This window comes from Peromyscus californicus, unplaced genomic scaffold (genome assembly GCF_007827085.1).
Source record: "Peromyscus californicus insignis strain IS unplaced genomic scaffold, ASM782708v3 Scaffold_10__1_contigs__length_136768540, whole genome shotgun sequence".
Taxonomy (NCBI): domain Eukaryota; kingdom Metazoa; phylum Chordata; class Mammalia; order Rodentia; family Cricetidae; genus Peromyscus; species Peromyscus californicus.
Window position 1 is genome coordinate 83,466,179 of NW_026294391.1, and position 20,730 is coordinate 83,486,908.

Sequence of the window (20,730 nt, forward strand, 5' to 3'; positions counted from 1 at the left end):
AATGGTTATATTAATGAAAGTAGCCTACAATGCAATTCCCCTCACAGTTCCAATGACATTCTTCACAGAATGAGAAAAAAACAATATAAAATTGATATGGAAGTACAAAAAAGAAATCCTTAGCAGAAAGAATAATGCTATCAGTATCACAAAACCTGATCTCAAATTATACTACAGAACCATAACAACAAAATGGCATGATAATGTCACAAAAACACATATAAAGGGATGGGGAGATGGTGAAGCAGGTAAGAACATTGCTATGTTAGCGTGAGGAACTGAGTTCTAACCCCTAGCGCCCATGTACAAAGCCAGGCATGACAGCAACATCTGTAACTACAATGCTTGAGGAATGTGGGTGGAGACAGGAGTATCACCAGAGCTTGCTGACCACCAGCCTAGCTCCAGGTTCAGAGAGAGACTCTGTCTCAAAGGAATAATGTGGAGAGTGATAGAGCAGAAGACCTGACAGCTCCTGGCTTTTGAACAGAAGTACTCACACCTATACACACACACAGATGCACCTATACCACACACAGAAAGTAAGTGATTTTATAAAACAGCTATAGGCTGATGTAATAGAAAAGAGGACCCAGAAATAAACTCATATACCTACCCGCACCCAATATTTGACAACAGTGTCAAAAACACATATTGGGGAAAAAAATCAGCCTAATGGTGCTGGAAAAACTGGATATACATCTGTTGAAGGAAGAAACTAAATCCGTATAACTTACTCTGAACAAAAATATCAATTCAAAATGGATTAGAGACCTGAATTTAAGGCCTCAAACTCTCAATGTGGAAGACATAGGAAGACATGTCAAGATATAACTATGGGCTTTCTGCAAAAGACTCTAGTAACCCAGGACATAAACCCCAAAATTGAAAAGTTGAATCAGATGAAATTGAAAGGTTTTTCAGGGGCTAGTGAGATGGCTCATCTGGTAAAGGTGCTTACTGTCAATCTGAATTTGATTCCCAAGACATACATGGTGGAAAGAAAGAAATGACTCTGGCTGTAGCTTGCATGTGTCTCTCTGTGTGTATCTGTGTGCGTCTGTGTGTATCTGTGTGCGTCTGTGTGTATCTGTCTGCCTCTGTGTGTATCTGTCTGCCTCTGTGTGTATCTGCCTGCGTCTGTGTGTATCTGTCTGCCTCTGTGTGTATCTGTCTGCCTCTGTGTGTATCTGTCTGCCTCTGTGTGTATCTGCCTGCGTCTGTGTGTATCTGTCTGCCTCTGTGTGTATCTGTCTGCCTCTGTGTGTATCTGTCTGCCTCTGTGTATATCTGTCTGGGTCTGTGTGTATCTATCTGCCTCTGTGTGTATCTGTCTGCGTCTGTGTGTATCTGCCTGCGTCTGTGTGTATCTGTCTGCATCTGTGTGTATCTGTGTGTGTCTGTGTGTATCTGTGTGCGTCTGTGTGTATCTGTCTGCCTCTGTGTGTATCTGTCTGCCTCTGTGTGTATCTGTCTGGGTCTGTGTGTATCTATCTGCCTCTGTGTGTATCTGTCTGCGTCTGTGTGTATCTGTCTGCCTCTGTGTGTATCTGTCTGCGTCTGTGTGCATGCAGGCCATGAAAGAAGAAAGGACTGTGGGGAAAGAGCACGTCCTTAAGGAAGGTGGAAGAAGGAACAAATGAGAGAGTAATGGATTACATGTGACATGAAAGCAGAAGAGGAAACATTTCAAAAGAGGGAACCAGCAAGTTGGGCATAGGGGAGATTGGGGAAGGCTCTGCAGGAGGAAAGGGAATAAGAACAAAGTAAAATTGACATGTGTGTAAGAAACTGCCATCATGAAAACCCTTTATTTCTTTATATGGTAACTGGAAAAAGGAAGGAAGCAAGGGAGGGTGGGAGGGAGAGAGGGAGAGAGGGAAGAAGAAATATATTCAACTTTAAAAAAAAAACCAACAACCATTTTTACATACAACCTAAACCCAGGACAGTGTAACCTCAGTGAAGCAAGCCAGGTCAAGATCGCCTGGTATCCACACTGGCTCTCAACGGAGGCAGCACGGTGAACAAAGCTGTCCTGCTGCTTCCCATTTCAGACTTCACATGAGCCGTGTTCTCTCCCTCTGCTGAGTGACACTCTGCCTGGGTTTGGTAGAGACAGCCTGGTCCATTGCAGATGAAATTGTCTCTGCTCATCTCAAAGCTCTTGCCTTTCCACATTGGCTCCCACAGTGTACTTATCTGAGTCACAGAGGATTCTTGAAGCTAAAATTGGCAAGTAAATTGAAAATATAGGACTGTAATTTCCCATCTCCACATTCTGTGGCAGTTATCCATCCAAGATAAATTCTTTTTAGAAACAAACAAGCAAACAAAAACAACTTTTATTTCACCCAATTGCAGAATGTGGAACTATTCCAATGTATATTCATTTCTCTACATCAACCAATGTTATTGAAATCCTGTGGTCAGTGAGGCCTCATTTACTGTGGGTTTAAACTCCTCCCTCTGCTCCTTCGCTGCAGCGATTCATAGTTAATTGAGTGGTTCTCTGTTCTCCCAAGGTGAGCATGAATTTTAAATTACCCTATGTAAATGATTCAATCAATTATGGTCTATTAATATAAAGGTCTGATAATTCTCTTCAAACATGAAACACAGTGGTGTAGGCATTGCAGATATTTAAAAAGCCAGCTTTTAAAACTTAAGCTTGATCATTTTCAAGTTTTCTTTTGTACCAGTATATTGTATGTTGATCATATTCCCTCCCTCCCCTCCTACCCTTCTTTCCCTCATCTCTCCCCTGCCTTTTAATCATCTTGCCCCCCACCAGTTTTACTTCTACTTTCCTGTCATCTACACATGTGTGGTTTTATTTCTTCACATAGAACTCGAGACCTGCCAGTGAAAGAAACCAACACATTTGCCTTCCCAGGGCTGATTTGATTCACTTCATATAGTTATATTCAGTTACATCCATTTTTCTGCAAATAACCTAATTCTGTTTCTTCTTAACAGTCGAAAGAAGAAAGCCATTTGCTGTTTATACACTGCATTTTGTTTGTCTCTCCCTCTGCTAACAGACCACAAACAGTTTATGCCTGTTAAATGGAGTCTCTCCATTTCAAGCATCTGCCTATTTGGATAATGCAAACATGATTTCAAGATACCAGCTTGAGGTCCTTGAATGCAGAGTTGGGGAGAGATGCTTACTATTGTAAGCTGGGATGAACTGGCTCCACTAAGATCACATAAAAAGATATCAAAGATACATTGAGTGTAGGAAGTGATTTCCACCCAGTATCTGTAGTGTGATCCTTTTTTGACTGAATTAAATATATATATATATATATATATATATATATATATATATATATATATATATATATATATATATGAGTCCCACCATATTTGTAGACATAGATATTAAACAAAAACAACTTTCACTATATTTAAATTAAAAAAGTAAATGAACAATATTACCTACCTTGGAACAGAAACAAAATGTGTGCCTGATGCATTTGTGAATACATCAGTGTGACTGTTTAAAGCATGCAGCAATCTATTAATAGTGCTGACCTCTGGGGAGTGGGATAAAAGGAGTTTTCACATGTTACTGACACACTTTGATCTCACTGAAAGCAGCATCATTTATAGTTCATCTTTATTTTTTTATTGAAAATACATTTTTTCCAGGGGCTGGAGAGATGGCTCAGTGGTTAAGAGCACTGGCTCCTCTTCCAGAGGTCCTGAGTTCAATTCCCGGCAACCACATGGTGGCTCACAACCATCTGTAATGAGATATGATGCCCTCTTCTGGTGTGCAGGTATGCATGCAGAGCACTCATACATAAAATATAAATAAATAGAATTTTTAAAAAGAAAATACTTTTTTCTCACATGATATATCCCAAGTACAGTTTCCCCTCTCCTTACTCCCCCGCAGCTCTTCCTCACCTTCCTTCCCTTCCAAATCCACCTTCTTTCTGTCTCTCACTAGAAAATAAGCAAGCTTCTAAGTGAATATATAATATAATATAATATAATATAATATAATATATAATATAATATAATGATAAGATAAAATAAAAACTATAAAATGAAATAGAACAAAACAGAAGGAAAAGAACTCAAGAAACGGCACAAGAAACACAGAACCTGAGACCTTGGAACACTTGATCCTAAGTGGGATGTCCCCATCAAATCCCTCCCCTCAGGGCTCAGGGAACCCTGCAAAAGAGGAAGCAGAAAGACTGTAAGAGCCAGAGAGGATGGAGGACACCAATAAAACAAGGCTTTCTAAACACAATAGGACCAATGCACATACAGACTCACTGAGACAGAGGCATTATGCAAAGGGCCTCCATGGGTCTCTACCAGATGCAGGGGTCCTAGAGCTGGAAAGAGAAGTGGACACAGCCCCCATCCTTAACCCAGAAGCTATCTCCAATTGCTAACCACTGGCAAATGGAAGTTGTTTCTCCCAAGGGAGTCTCACTAGGTAAACAAACTACTCTTAAGTGTAGGCTGCGTGCCCAGCAGTGGATGGTCAACAGAAGAAAAACTCAGTGGCATACTTGTCTCATAATGTCCTGTCAGGACTTGTTAAAAAAGTATTTATCTTATTTAAAATTTTAAATACATTCATACATGTATACCCTACAGGTCCTTTGTGTATATATTATGGCTTCCGGGTTAGTGTTTTTATGCAATTCCTGAGTGGTTCTCTATGCCTATAATTCATTTTTAAATAAAGCTTTAAAAATTGAAGCAGCCACAGGATATCAGTATGATTCATTTCTCTGCAACTGACTTTTTGGTCATGAAGTAAGCAAGTTCTTAATAACTAGTCATATTTATTGCATCGTCCTATTAATATAAAGCTATTTTAAGACAAATTAACACTTCCTTTGGAGTTCTAGTTTCTAAAAGGGGATAGAGAATGAACTTTTAAAATAGAAAACAGCAGGATGAAATAAGCAATGAACAGAACATTCACATTCACTGTGATCTCAACGTGTGTCCTTTGATTATAATGAGAAAAAGGGTTTTTAAAGGAGAGCTTCCTTTACATGTGAACATTGAGTGAGTCTTTGGGGAAAGCTATTGAAATAAAGCTATGTCAAGATGAAAGTGTTTTAACAAATCCCCTGTCTGTTACTCCATAGTACAGAGAAGTGGAAAGCACATTTTCTCTCCTAACTAGGTAGGGCCCAGGTGCACCCCTCTGAGAAGCAGCTGCCTCACCTCCAAGTTTCCACCTGGACACCTCCAAACCGGTGCACTCAGCTAACTCCCACCTCCCCCCTTTCTGTACTTGACCTGGCACCTTTCCAGCCAGCCTACTCATCTCTGTTCTTACCTGGAGATAATCCAACGTTTCTGTAGACCTTGAGTTCTGTAGCAGTGTACAGCCTCCCTTCCAGCCTCCCAAACCCCTGGGTATCCCTCTTTTTTCACAGGGAGGCATTAAACCACAGCAGTGGTTTCCAAGTTTTCCTTTAATTTTTTAATTACATTTATGTGTGTGTGTGTGTGTGTGTGTGTGTGTGTGTGTGTGTGTGTGTGTGTGTGTAAGTCAGAGGACAACTTGCAGGAGTCAGTTCTTTCCTTCCTCCATGTGAGTCGCAGGTATCAAATTCAGGTCATCTGGCTTAGTGCCAATTGCCTTTACCTGCCAGCCCATCTCACAAGCCCCAACCAAGATTTCCTTTTTAATTTCTCTGTTTTCTTTTTTATTTGTTTTTATTTCTTCCTTAAATATTTTAATTTATAATATAAAAACTAATTATAATATTAATTAATGTAAGTTAATGATATATATTAATATTATTCAGAACATTATTTGCATTGCTAGGAATTGAACCTGGGACTTGAGCATACCAGATAAGTGTACTACAATTTATATTTATCCTCAGCAAGCTCTTAAAATCCTATGCAGGAGGCCATATGGCAAGTGAAGGCTGCTCTGGCCAAAGTAGAAGCAGAGACAGGAGTTCTAGCTAGGTAGCCTTCTGGCTCCCTGTAGGGTCACCTGAGCTTTGGAAAACCAGTTGCGAGGCATTGCCCAATAGTTCTCGTTAGTTCAAGTTTTCCTTATTGGGCCATGTTTTCCTTACTGGGCCCGAGGAGTGTGCACACTGTCAGATGTAGCAAATTAGAACTTCACATGAAGCCAGGCATGGTGTTACACACCTTGAATCCCAGCTTTCCGGAAGCCAAGAGGCAGATGAGACCCTGTCTCAAAAAAAAAAAAAAAGTCTCATGAAAGTGAATATCTTTGTATACTTATGTATATAACTGGAGTGGAGTGTCTATATATCAACATGGCTCATCATTTACCTGAAATTCAAATTTGAATGAGCATCTGCATTTTCCCCCTGGTAAACCAGAAGAAATCAAAGAGCTGGGTCAGAAAGGAGTGGCAATGGAAGGTTGTAACAAACAACATCAACAACAGAAGAAAACAGTAGGCAGGCCTGCTGGTCCCTGCCTATAATCTCAGCTGTTCGGGAGGCCAGGCCATGAGGATGGCAAGAGCGAGGCCATCGTGGGACACAGGAAAACTACGTCTTAAAAAAGGAAAACAAAAAGAAACACCCAACATAGAAACTGTCCACATCACAAGCACAGTACTCACCCCAAGAATTTCTCTTGTGTAAAAGTACTTGTCAGACTTCTCATAATTCAGGAAGGCATACACAAACAGAAAAATGTTGAGCCCCAACCAAGAAACCTAGAAGAAAAAACAAGCAAGTAATATGGAGGAATTGGGAAAGATGTACGGAAGGGTTAGGAAATAATATGGACATCTTGAGCATTTTGTGTTCCTCCATTTTCATTTTAAATTAATATAATCCTGCTATTATCCAACCTGTTTTCCGAGTGGACAATCTGAGACATGCATCAGATGCTAATGAGGAGGGTCAGCAACCTGAGGCCCGTGGCCCACACATGGCTCATCATCAGATTTACGTGTCCTTCAAACTCAAAATGTTTGCAATTTTGTTTTCACTTTCAATGGTTGAAAACATTGACAGGATAACATATCATGACATAAAATATATATACATGAGACTCAAATGTCATTGACTATAAATAAAGTGGGATTGGCATGTCTACTCTTTTCCATATCGTTTATGGAGATTTCCATGATGCTATGGTGAAGCTGAGTAGCTGGAACAGAGAACAAACAGCTTGCAAAAACTTAAAACCCGTGTCCAGCTTTCTTCAGAAACATCTGCCACTTGCCGGACTGGCTGGAGCTTTCAACGATCACACCTAGAAGATGGCACTAAGTGACCATGTGAATTTCTGAAGAAACAAAGAATAAATTTAGCATCTTTTAAACAATGCCCACTGGAAAAAGACTAAACCATTCCCAGATGTGTCTGACTCTTTAATTATACCCTGACATATTATTTTCCTGCTGGTTGTGAGACTTTTTTGCAAACTAACGTATTGTTTTGGAGTTGTGTGAGCTGTAAGGACTGTGTGTGCCTGTCTAAACCTCTGCACATTGGGTAAGAGGGTAATTTGGAACCCACTATGTGTTGCCATGGAGATGAATCAATTGAACTCTAGCCTAAGTTTGGAGGTGCTAGTCTGCAACTGAGCAGATTTCTATAGCACTGGGATGCCTTTTCATACACCCCGACCCCAAATCACTAAGAATCATTTCAGCCCACTGGCAAAGGGTCTTAGCCTGGGGCATGGCCCATTCGTATTCCCTAGATATAGACCACTCACAGGCCAGGAGCAGTACAGTAAAGTGGTTGTAAGTGTAACATTGGAGTCAAACATCTGAGGCTCAAGTTCCGGTGCCACCACTTAGTACCTCTGTAATCTTAGACATAGTTAGTTCTTGAATCAATTCTTTCACTTATAAAATGAGGTATCTATCTCAGAGCCATGTCGTGGGGCTTGCAAGAACTAATGCATGTGAAGTGAGTAATGCAATGCTTTATGTATAGTACAAGCTTACGAAATGCTAACTACATGTTGAAGTTCTGTTATTACCAAAGTAGCTTGCTCACGCCATCCTTCCTTCCTTCCCTCCTTCCTTCCTTCCTTCCTTTCTTCCTTCCTCCCTTCCTTCCTCCCTTCCTTTCCTTTCCTTCCTTCCTTCCTTCCTCCCTTCTTTCCTTCTTCTGTCTTTTTTCCTCCCTCCATCCCTCCTGCCTTTCCTCCTCTTCTTTTGTGTGTGAGAGATGGGGTCTCATTGTAGCTGGTTTGACCCAAGCTAGTCTTGAACTCCTAAGCTTTAGACAAGCTTCCACTCCAGCCTCCAAAGTAGCAGGAACAACAGACACCACATCCAATCAATTCCCTCCTGCCTCCTTTGCCCAGAATTCTTTTTCAGAATTGAATGGCTTTTAGAGACTGTTTGATGCTAGTGGAAAAAGAAAATTGGAAGGCATAGGTACTTTAAGAGTAATTAAAGAATAAGAGACCATGAATCTGAGGAGTGGGAGGTGTATGGGAGGATTTGGAGGAAGGAGAGGGGAATGGTATAAATATAGTATTCTTATATGAAATTGTCTAACAAATAAAATGGGAGGGAAATGAGTTTGGTGAACAGAAAAAAAAAGCTCGTTTTGGGGATCAGAAATATTTCCAGATGTGAGATGGACACAGGAACACAAAGCTCTGTATCAGCCCATCAACACTTGTAGGCCCAGGAAGTGAATTAACAGCAACATCTGGGAGTCAGGAATTGCATTTCCCACTGGGAATGGAAAAGAAGGTGAAGCGCAAGACCTGGGGAGAAAGAGGAGTCAAAATATTCTGAGTAATGTATTCACTATTTCAAACGTGTACATGGGAGTGCATACCAGAGATAGCAAGAAGTTGAGCTTGCCATCAGGGCTGCCAAAGGAAGGGGGGGAACTAGAAGCCAGAGAGTTAAATGTGACTCATCCCTATAAGTGATGAATTTCCCCAGCCAAAAAAAAATAATAAAAAATAAAAGGAGGGGGAAGTGCAGTGGCTTTTAGAGCAGCGAACAGCCTTTATCCGAAGCTAATCAATTCACTTGATTAGCCACCCGTCCCTTCTCCAGCTGATCCCTCGCCACCCACACCATGGAGGACCTGAAGTCTGGAAAGGATAAATAATTTGGTCAAGGTCATCCAGTAGCAGAACTGAAAGTACTTGCCAGATTTCCCTTCCCCTAAGCTAGTGATCTCTCTGTTATAGTGGAGAAGGAACTAAACACGGGACACTGAGTATTAAAAATATAAGTCATGGGATAGCCTGATTTAAAAAGCTCTTGGGTTTTCATTAAATACTAAGTAAAAATTCCTCCAAGGTCACTGCATACTTTGTCTCTGAAGCACCTGAAAAGTCCTATAGGGTTCAAGAAAAGCAATAGAAAAAAGAAAAAAAAAAGAGTCAAGAGCCCCAGGAGAGAAATAAAATACTCAGAGTGGAGAAGGACGTGGGAACCTCACGTTTAGGTGTGACTTACAAACATAGGAAGAAAAAAGGTGGTGTGTATGTGTGTTTGTGTGCATGCATGAGTATGTGTGTATACATGTGTGTGTGCGTGTGTGTCTGTGTATGTATACAAATGTGTGTGTATATGTGTGTATGCCTGTGTGCATGCATGTGTATGAAAAATGTGTGTGTATGTGTGTGTAGAAAGGGATCCCATATAGATGGAATGGTGAGCAAGTTCTAGCCTGAATACCAGTGAACTGGGTTGGAGTCATTGTTTGCCAATTCACTGCGCAGTCTAGATTGATTTCCTTCATAAAACTCGGGGAACCGTGTAATGCAGTAGCTAGCCATCAGCATGTAGTTATGAAACACTTGAAGTGTGCTAATTCTGATTGAGATGTGCTGTGCATGTAAAGTACACATGCTCTTCCAAAGACCTAGAAACAATTGAGCAATAGAAATTATATTGAAATTGTCTGTATTGATGACATGCTGAAAGAATGCCCATGAATTGCATCGCTCAAATCTCATCTGTTTCTTCTTATCCTTTTCAGCACAAGTGTGAGATAATTTAGAAATTCCTCAAGTGACTCATAGTATATTTCTATTGAGCATTGCTAGGTCAAGATGATCTCGAAGATCACTTTCATCTCAGGCAGTCAATTATTTTATGAAATCTTGATGGCAACAATATAGGGAAGATAGAAATGAAGACTCCACGGCAACAGTTGGAAAGAAGACAGGAAAGAGAAAAAATGGAAACAAATTTCAACCGCAAGTCCTCATGGTTTGGAAACATGAACAACTGCAAATCATTTGGCTTTGTTCTCTCATCTGGCCTAGAGTTGGCTTTTTCTAAATGATAACTGGCTTTGACAAGCCAAATAATTGCTATAGATGCTTTCTCTTTTGAATAACTTCCCAAATATTAACAAACATGATGTCTTCTTACTCTGATAAAATTCCTAATTAATAGGAAATGAAATGCCACTTACCAGAAACAAAACTGAAAGCCAGTGGTTAGCCAGCCAGTTTCCCATTGTCAAGTGCAAGTTCGGAGCCTCCATAGCAGCAATGAGGATTCTGGAGAGCTCCCTCTTGATAAACACTTCTTTCTGTCCAGCTCAAGGTCTGAGTGTGCAAGATGCAAAAATGCACACCTACTTACAAAGCTTCCAAAAGTGAATTCTGCCTTCCTCTTCTAGATGAAACTGTGTTATCAGCTTAGGTAGACAAGCCCTGCCTATGACAACCACAGGGGTTTTCCCTGATGAGGTTTTCGCCCTTTCAGGAAATAGCAGTCTTCTTGTGTCAAAATAGTCTCTCTGATAATCTTAACAAAGTGACTTCATAAAGCACTACTTTACGAGATAAGACATTTGTTTAAATTTTACACGAGAAACATAATTAGGCGGAGACTATACACAGATTAACTACAAGAGAAGCAAAGGGGGAAGCATGTGTTTTAAGAAAGTTTCCATTTTGTTTTGTTTGAGACAGACTTCACGTAACCGCGCTGGCCTTAATCATACTGTGTGGCTGAGGATGACTTTGGGCTCTGATCTTCTTGCCTCCTGGGATTATAGGAGTGCATCCCACACCTACTTTATGCAATACTGGGGGTCAAAAGTAGGACTTCTTCCACATTAGGCAAATACTCTATCAAACTGAGATACATTTCCAGACCAATGAAGCCTTTTGGAGCTGGACCGTCAGGAGCTATATTAGAACAGCAGCGGCCACTAGACCATAGTTCAGCCAACTCAGAAATTTCAGTAAACCAGTTTCCCTGCAGGAGGATTCCAGACTGATGGGTATGATAAGTGTGCCGAGGAGAACTTGACTGGCTGGAAGGACAAACAGAATATGAAATGTGCACCTTATTCAAAACAGACACGGAGCTTTCAAAAGTAGGAAGGTGGTTGTCCTCTAGTATGGTGGGTAAACTAGAGCTCATTGTTGAGTTCTGGGCACTGAAATTATTCCTTTCTAAAATACTAAGATACACACACAAGAGTACACAATGTGTGTGTGTGTGTGTGTGTGTGTGTGTGTGTGTGTGTGTGTGTGTAAATTACAGAATAATTGTGAAGAATTAATACCTATGTTCTGACTTTGTGGTTAAAAAAAAACAGAACAATTGTTCCCAGTATCTTCCAGTCCCTAGGGGGTTCCTCTTTAATCATGTCTCTTTTCTCTCCTTCACCACATGCAACCTGAGATTTGAGGCACTAATTCCCCTTTTTCTTTGGATGTTTCATAACTATAAGTGCATGGCTCACAAACTCTTCACTTATTTCCATTCTGATTTTTTTTCTTAGTTTGAATTTTTGTGAAAGAAATATAGCTGTATGTATGCATTGCATGCTTCTGTGTTTTGCTTTCTTCAACAGCTTTTCTTTGGAGAGTCACACATGTTGGTGTAAGTAGTTGCAATTCAGTTGCACTGCCTGAATCCATTCATTCATTCTACTGTTGATGGAGTGATGATGGGGTAGTATTAATGGAGTGCCACAAATACACCACATTTTGTCTAAGGCTTATACCCAGGAGTGGAATTCCTGGATCCTGAGATTTGCAAATGCTTTTCACAGATAAGCTGGTCTAAAGCACTCATGGAACTGCCTGCTCCAATGAGCTCTGCAGAAGAGACTCACTTCCTTCATGTAAACTTTTAAGATTATTAAACTAAGCATCTTTTAATTCAACTGTTAGTACTTGCATTTTCACTATTGATAAATGTCTCCTCTGGTTTGTAGGTTTTATTTAAATCTATATTCCTATTGTCTTATTTTCCCCTGCTTAAACATTTTTAGAGTTCTTTTATTGATTGTAGTTGCAGATTCACATTTTCTTTGTCTTTTTTAAATCATGAGTGATATATGCAAGTGTGCAAGTGTGGGTGCCCATGTATGTGGTAGAGGCCATAGGTCAATGGCAAGTGTTTCATTGTCAGGCTTCAGTTGATTTTTTTGAGACAGCTCTCTCATTAACCTGAAGCATGTGTTTTAGATGGACTGAATAGCCAGCAAGCCCCAGAGGTCCAACTATCTCAGCACAGCAGGCTCTGAGATTGCAGGCAACCCCAGCACACAGGCTTTTACATGGTTGATGAAGATACAGTCAAGGTTCTCCATGCCGGTACAACAGCACTTACCCACTTGGCCATCTTCCCAAGCCTATCTTTGTAGTCTTTTGCTACTGGTTTCTGATAAGTGAAAAATTCTTAAGTTTTATGTGCTCTGATTCTCAGTCATTTTCTTTATGATTAACATATTTTGTGACTTGTTTTAGTAATCCATTATTACACAGATGTTAGGATAGCCTCATATATTTTCTTCTAAAACTTCATGGTTTTGGCCTTTCACAATTGTGTTTTGAATTCATTTGTTTTCTTTTTTGATTTGGCAATCTGTAGCTTCTAGGTTTAGCATAATTCCTAAGTGTTTTTTTTTAATTAGAGTGTATCAATTGCTGGAGTTGAATTTTTATGTACTGTGTAAAGCAGAATTTTGATGTACTAGTTTTCTACTTGGAAAACTAAAAATTCCAAGATCATTTTTGAAATCTTTTCTTTCTTTACTGTTATGATGTGTCAATTTTGTCATGTTTATTAATAGACACCAAATGTATATTACATGTGACTTTGTTCTTGATCTCTCTATTCAGATCTCCCTTGCAATTAATTGCCTGAATTACTATGGTTATATAAGTCTTATCTGACAGGACAAGCTTGCACATCTTAGTGTTCAATCCTTGGCCTTTTGAACTTTTATACAAATTTTATTGCTAAGTATATTTTCATGGGATTACAAATGATACACGTTTAAATTATGGCCATTACATAAAGATATTACTGGTTTTTACATATTGAATGTTGTATTCAGCATTACTAAATTCACTTATAAAGTATTTCGTTTTTATTTTATGTACATGAGTGTTTTGCCTGCATGTATGTCTGTGTCTGGTACCCATGGAGGTAAGAAAAGGATTTCAGATTTCCTGGAATTGGAGTTGTGGATGGTTGTGAACCACCATGTGGGTGCTGGAAACTGAACTCCGGTCCTATATAACAACAAGTACTCTTAACCACTGAGCCATTTCTCCAAATCTCACAAATCTTAATGGGATTTCTGTATTTAGGCTTCCTATTGTAGATTTTTCTAAAAAGTCCAATTACATTTCCCCTCCTAGTTATAGTTCCCTTCTTTTTTGATTCTTGTATCTCTTCTTATTCTTGAATTACTCATTCACTATAACTTCAAGTAAAATGTTGAACAAAGGGAGCATTCATGTCTGTTTGTCTAATTTAAAAATTACAAAAAGAATTCATTCTGTTGACTTTTAAGTAGTATCTTTGATGTGATTTTTGAAGATACCCAGATACATAGTCTTGTCTTATTTTACATTACACACAAAAGACACTATTGCTGGGCAATGGTGAGGCACGCCTTTAATCCCAGCACTTGGGAAACAGAGGCAGGAAGATCTCTGTGAGTTCGAGGCCAGCCTGGTCTACAGAGTGAGTTCTAGAACAGCCAAGATTATTACACAGAGAAACCCTGTCTCAAAACAACAACAAGAAGAAGACACTATTAATTTAAAAGAAGAAAAGAAACCATAGCATATTTTTATGTCTTTGTTCAGGTATGATTTTATATTCCATTTAGTTTTACTCATTATAAGAGTATAGCTCAACACATAGCACATTTTATCTATATGATAAAGCTGAAAATCTCTTCAACACCACAAAACTCATGAAAGTAACATTTTATTATCTTGGTAACACACCTGCACCTTAGAGTTATGCAATACAGAGTGAAATTGGAACAGCAGGTGTTAAGAGTATTTGTGGAAATAATTCTTACACTAAGGCATCTAGAAATCATTAACTATATACAGAAGTGTCCAAGAACGCGCACAGTTCATATTGCCCTAAACCAAAGCTAAATATATCACAGATCCAACATCCCTATAGCTGTATCCCAGATACATTCATGGCCACTTCAGACTCATTCAATGTGAAAGGGGCATGCATAGAGGGAAGTTGGAGTGGGACATTGTTTTAATGACTCATCACAAAATGACTTACTTTTGAAAGTTGTACAGAACAGTGGAGAAGCCAAAGACCACAGCTTAAAAGAGGAAGCTCAAGCCTGTGTGCAGAGGGTGACCAGAATTTGAGACATCCTATATTAGGAGGAGTTAAAGACTTTAGGAAATGTGTCTTTAGAAAGAGATTTGTCATGGATAGGTGTGTATGTATAATTCACCCTTGGGTTTAGATTGTTATGTGTGTGGACATAAGGAAATGACCTAGGGATGAAGACTCCAAAATAGCACATTTTGTTTCAATATAAAGCACATTTTCCAACTCTAGTATTCAAAGAAGTAAAGAGGTAATGGCTTCATTCTTACTTGAGATGACCAATGAAAGACAGACAATTCCTTGCCAGTTATCTTGTACAAATATCAGCACCAGATGGAATGTGAACTAAATATGTTTCAAATATCCTCCAACCTTGAGTGTATGATTCATCATGGTCATGAATACATAAATTTATATTTATTCCTTAAAGAATTATGAATGCTGTGCTAAATGGACCTTTGTGTCTAAGGATGTGGGTTCCCACCTTGCACTGATATACGAGGAAGTCAGTTGATAAGCTAGTTAGCAATGACACTGAACTAAGATAGTTGAATGATCTGAATGGAAAATTACCACTACCCTACAGCAGAAAGATTATTTAACAGGAAGATTATAGCAGCTAATTTAACTACAATAATCATGCCTCTAATCTGAAACCTCTTTTCCTTACACAATGAAAGACATGCTATTTTTTCTTACCATCAAGCCTTTCATTTCTATAAATTCTTTAGAAATTGCTTTCCTTTCATCAGCTCCAAACATTATAACAGAGTCCATTCACCCTGTATTCTTTCACCTACCATCTTAATGTTTGCATTTCCCAGGTTTATAGATTATTGACATTGGGTAAATTTGAACTGGACTGCTTCCTGGAGACTTAGAGAGAATACTTCAGTGGCATCAGTAGCTAGTGGGTGAATTTTTATATATTATAAACACACAGCCCTTCCCTAAATTGACTGTTCTTTTTCCTGATCACTTGTCTCATTCATCACTTATGTCAAACTTAATTTTACACTTATAATTCTTGTATATCTCCTCCAGGAATTACCATGTAACAGATGGTGTTGACACGTACATAGGACACTCCAAGCAACCCTTTCAAGAACCTTTAAATGAACATGATGGCTCTCTCTGTTGTCCCAGACCCAATTCCCCAGTCTCTTTCCTAGCACTGCAACAGAACTCTAGATGCAGCCTTCCCTCACACCTCCCAACATCTCCTGTGCATCCCATAAACCGTCCCCACCTAACTTCTCTCACTGAACTTGTTGCTTTGTCTGGAGACACCAGTTCTAGCAAGAACTCCCTACTAACCAAGGGCAGCTCTTCCCATGGAAACAAGTAGGCTGAAGATAGACCCACATCCCTCCTACTGCTCCTGAGAGGCAATCCCCCAATTTCATCCCCAGCTCTGTAGCTAGAAACATGCTGTGGTCTCCTTTTCCTCTCTGACCCCATCCCCAAGAGATCACAAAGACTTTCTCCTCCAAACTTCCTTCCCCCAACTCATTCCAGTTAACCAGACTCCAACACCAGCAGGCATTCCACATGAACACACCAGCTGAGCAGGCCAGGAATACAGGCAACACACAATCACACTCTCTTAAAATCCACAGAGGAAACAGAAACCAAGGAACAAAACACCCACCAAACAAAGACAAATCCAGAAATCAGGACCTCAACTTTTAATCATCCCAAGTCCAGAAACGGAGACACTAGCATAAAACACAATCAACAGCCAGGGAAATATGTCTCCAGCTACCCTACCACAGCAGGCCCTTAATATTCCAACATAGCTGAAGCACAAGAAAAAGACCTTAAAACCAACAATATGAAGATGATAGAGATCCTTAAAGAGGAAATGAACAAATAAAACCCTTCACAAAAATCTGGGAAAATAAAAAAAACTGGAGGAAATGAATAAATCCCTTAAATCCAAGGAAACGCAACTAGTGGAAATGAGCAAACAGTGGAAGAAAACAAATAAAACTATTCAAGACCTGAAAATGGAAATAGGATCAATAAAGAAAATACAAACTGAGGGAATTCTGGAAATGAAAAATTTAGGAATCCAAACAGAAACTACAGAGACAAGCTTCATCAACAGAATACAAGAGATGGAAGAAAGAATCTCAGGCATTGAAGATACAAGAGAAGAAATGAATACCTCGGTCAAAGAAAATGTTAAATCTGAAAAAAAAAAGTCCTGGGACAAAACATCCAGGAAGTCCGGGACACTATGAAAAGACTAAATCTAGGAATAATAGGAACAGAAAAAGAAGAAAAAAGAAACCCAGGTCAAAGGCACAGAAAATATTTTTAGCAAAATCAGAGAAGAAAATTTCCTAACCTAAAGAAGGAGATGCCTATCAAGGTACAAGAAGCATAGAGAACACCAAATAGACTGGACCAGAAAAGAAATAATAATCAAAATGCTAAATATACAGAACAAAGAAAGAATATTAAAAGCTGCAAGGGGAGAAGACCAAGTAACATACAAAGGCAGACCTATTAAAATTACACCTGACTTCTCAATGGAGACTCTAAAAGCCAGAAGGGCCTGGAAAGATTGCTGCAGACTTTAAGAGACCACAGATACCAGGCCAGACTAATATACCCAGCAATACCTTCAATCACAATAGATGGAAAAAATAAGACATTCCATGATAAAACCAAATTTAAGAAATATCTACAAATCCAGGAAGGAAAACATCAACCTAAAAAGGTTAATCACACTCAAGAAAACAAAAAGAAGAGTCCCAGACCAGCAAATCAAAAGAAGGGAAACACACACACACACACACACACACACACACACACACACACACACACACACACCACCACCACCACCACCAACAACAACAACAACAACAACAACGACAACAACGTAACAGGAATCAACACTCATTAGTCATTGATACCTCTCTATCAATGATCTCAATTCCCCAATAAAAAGACACAGACTAATAGAATGGATGTGAAAACAAAATCCATCCTTCTGCTACATTCAAAACATACCTCAACATCAAGGATAGACCTCAGGTTAAAAAGTTGGAAAAAGATATTCCAAGAAAATCGAGCAAGCTAGTGTAGTCATTTTAATATATAACAAAATAGACTTTAAACCAAATCTAATCAGAAGAATTAGGGAAGGACACTACATACTTATGAAAGGAAAAATTCACCAAGATGACATTTAAATTCTTAACATCTATGCCCCAAACACAATGGCAACCAAGTTTGTAAAAGAAATACTACTACATCTTACATCACACATTGACCCTTATACACTATAGTGGGAGACTTCAATATCCCACTCTCACCAATGGACAAGTCATCCAGACAAAAATTTAACAGAGAAATATTGAAGCTAACAGATATTATATACCAAAATGAACATAACAGATATTTACAGAACATTTCACCCAAATAAAAACAATATACCTTTTACTCTGCACCTCATGAAACTTTCTCCAAAACTGACCACATACTTGGACACAAAACAATTCTTAATAAATACAAAAAATTAAAATAACTCCCTGCATCCTACTAGACCACTACAGATTAAAGCTGGATATCAGAAACAACAGAAAGCATACAAATTTATGGAAACTGAACAACTATCTACTGAATGAAAAATGGGTCAAGACAGAAATAAAGATAGAACTTACAGACTTTCCAGAATTCAATGAAAATGAATATACAACATACTCAAACCTATAGGACACAATGAAGCAGTGCTAAGAGGAAAGTTCATAGCACTAAGTGCCTACATAAAAAAAACTTGAAGAGATCTCACACTAGCAACTTAACAGTACACCTGAAAGCTCTAGAACACAAAGAAGTAGTCACACCCAAGAGGAGTAGACAGCAGGAAATAATCAAACTGAGGGCTGAAATCAATAAAATAAAGAAAACAAGTCAAAGAATCAATGAAACAAAGAGTTGGTTCTTTCAGAAAATCAACAAGATAGATAAAACCTTATTCAAACTAACTAAAAGGCAGAGAGAGAGAGAGAGAGAGAGAGAATATCCAAATTAACAAAATCAAAAATGAAAGGGAAAGTAACAATGACACCGAGGAAATCTAAAGAATCATTAGGTCACATTTTTAAAACTTGTACTCCACAAAATTGGAAAATCTAAAAGAAATGGGCAACTTTCTTGATAGATGCCACTTGCCAAAGTTAAATCAAGATCAGATAGACAATTTAAATAGACCTATAACCCCTAAGGAAATAAAACCAGTCATTAAAGTTCTCCTAACCAAAAAAAAGTGCCCAGGGCCAGATGGTTTTAGTGCAGATTCTACCAGACTCTCAAAGAAGAGCTAATGCCAATACCCCTCAAATTATTTCACAAAATAGAAACAGATAGAATATTGCCCATTAATTTTATGAGGCCACAATTACCATGATCCCCAAACTACATAAAGACTCAACAGCCGGGCGGTTGAGTGGTGGCACACGCCTTTAATCCCAGCACTCGGGAGGCAGAGCCAGGCGGATCTCTGTGAGTTCGAGGCCAGCCTGGGCTACCAAGTGAGTTCCAGGAGAGGCGCAAAGCTACACAGAGAAACCCTGTCTCGAAAAACCAAAAAAAAAAAAAAAGACTCAACAAAGAAAGAGAATTATAGACAAATTTCCCTTATGAACATAGATGCAAAATACTCAATAAAATACTCTCAAACCAAATCCAAGAAAACATTAAAAAGATCATCCACCATGATCAAGTAGGCTTCATCCCAGAGATTCAGCAATGGTTCAACATAGGAAAATCTGTCAATATAATCCACCATATAAACAAAATGAAAGAAAAAACACATGATCATCTTATTAGATTCTAAAAAGCCTTTGACAAAATCCAATACTCTTTCATGATACAAGACTTGGAGAGACCATGGATACAAGAAGCATACCTACACATAATGAAAACAATATATAGCAAGCCGATTGCCAACATCAAATTAAATTGAGAGAAACTCAAAGCAATTCCACTAAAATCAGGAACAATACAAGGTTGTCCACTCTTTCCATATCTATTCAATATAGTATTTGAAGTTTTAAGTAGAAGAGTAGACAATTGAAGGAAATCAAGGGGATACAAATTGGAAAAGAAGCCAAAGTATCTTTATTTGCAAATGATATGATAGTATATACATAAATGATCCTAAAAATTCCACCAGGGAACTCCTACAGCTGATGAACACTTTCAACAAAGTGGCTGGATACAACATTAACTTAAAAAAAATCAGTATCCCTCCTATATAAAAATGACAAATGGACCAAGAAAGAAATCAAGGAAACAATACCCTTCACAATAGCTCCAGATAATATAAAGTATCTTGGGGTAACTCTAACTAAGCAAGTGAAAGATTTGTATGATAAAACTTTAAGTCTTTAAAGAAGGAAATTGAAGAAGATATCAGGAGATGGACAGATCTCCCATGCTCATGGATAGGTAGGATTAACATAGTAAAAATAGTCAGCCTGCCGGGCAGTGGTGGTGCATGCCTTTAATCCCAGCACTTGGGAGGCAGAGGCAGGCGAATCTCTGTGAGTTCGAGGCCAGTCTGGTCTACAGAGTGAGTTCCAGGCAAGGTGCAAAGCTACACAGAGAAACCCTGTCTTGGAAAACAAAAACAAAAAAAGTCAGCCTACCAAAAGCAATCTACATATTCAATGCAATCCCCATCAAAGTCCCAACACAATTCTTCACAGACCTTCAAAGGATAATTCTCAACTTCATATGAAAAAAAAATGAAAGATAACTAAAACAAACCTGTACAATAAAAGAACTTCCTGGAGGTATCACTAAGATTTACTAAAGAGCTATAGTAATAAAAACTGTATGATATTGGCATAAAAACAGACATATTTATCAGTGGAATCTATTCGAAGACCCAAACATAAATCCACACACATATTAACATCTGATTTTTTATAAATAACCCAGAAATACATACTGGAAAAAAGAAAGCATCTTCAACAAATGGTACTGGTCAAACCAGGTGTCTGCACTTAAAGAGTGCAAATAGATTCATCTTTATCACTCTGCACAAACTCAAATCAAAGTGGATCAAAGCTCTCAACATAAAACCAGATACATGGAACCAGATAGAAGGTAAAGTGGGGAATACCCTTGAATGCATTGGCACAGGAGACAACTCACCAATC

The 20,730-nt window shown here is 38.7% G+C and overlaps 1 protein-coding gene across 1 annotated transcript in view; it reads right to left on the minus strand.

Moving 5' to 3' along the window:
- The window catches only part of Nox1 (NADPH oxidase 1), a 28,310-nt gene extending 15,771 nt beyond the window's left edge, over positions 1-12,539 (minus strand). Inside the window, exons 1-3 of the mRNA XM_052748937.1 lie at positions 12,507-12,539; positions 10,398-10,517; positions 6,602-6,697 (exon numbers count right to left, since the gene is read on the minus strand). Of these exons, the coding sequence (XP_052604897.1) occupies positions 6,602-6,697; positions 10,398-10,517; positions 12,507-12,539 (249 nt within the window). The remainder of the gene's footprint in view (positions 1-6,601; positions 6,698-10,397; positions 10,518-12,506) is intronic.
- Positions 12,540-20,730: the final 8,191 nt, after the last annotated feature.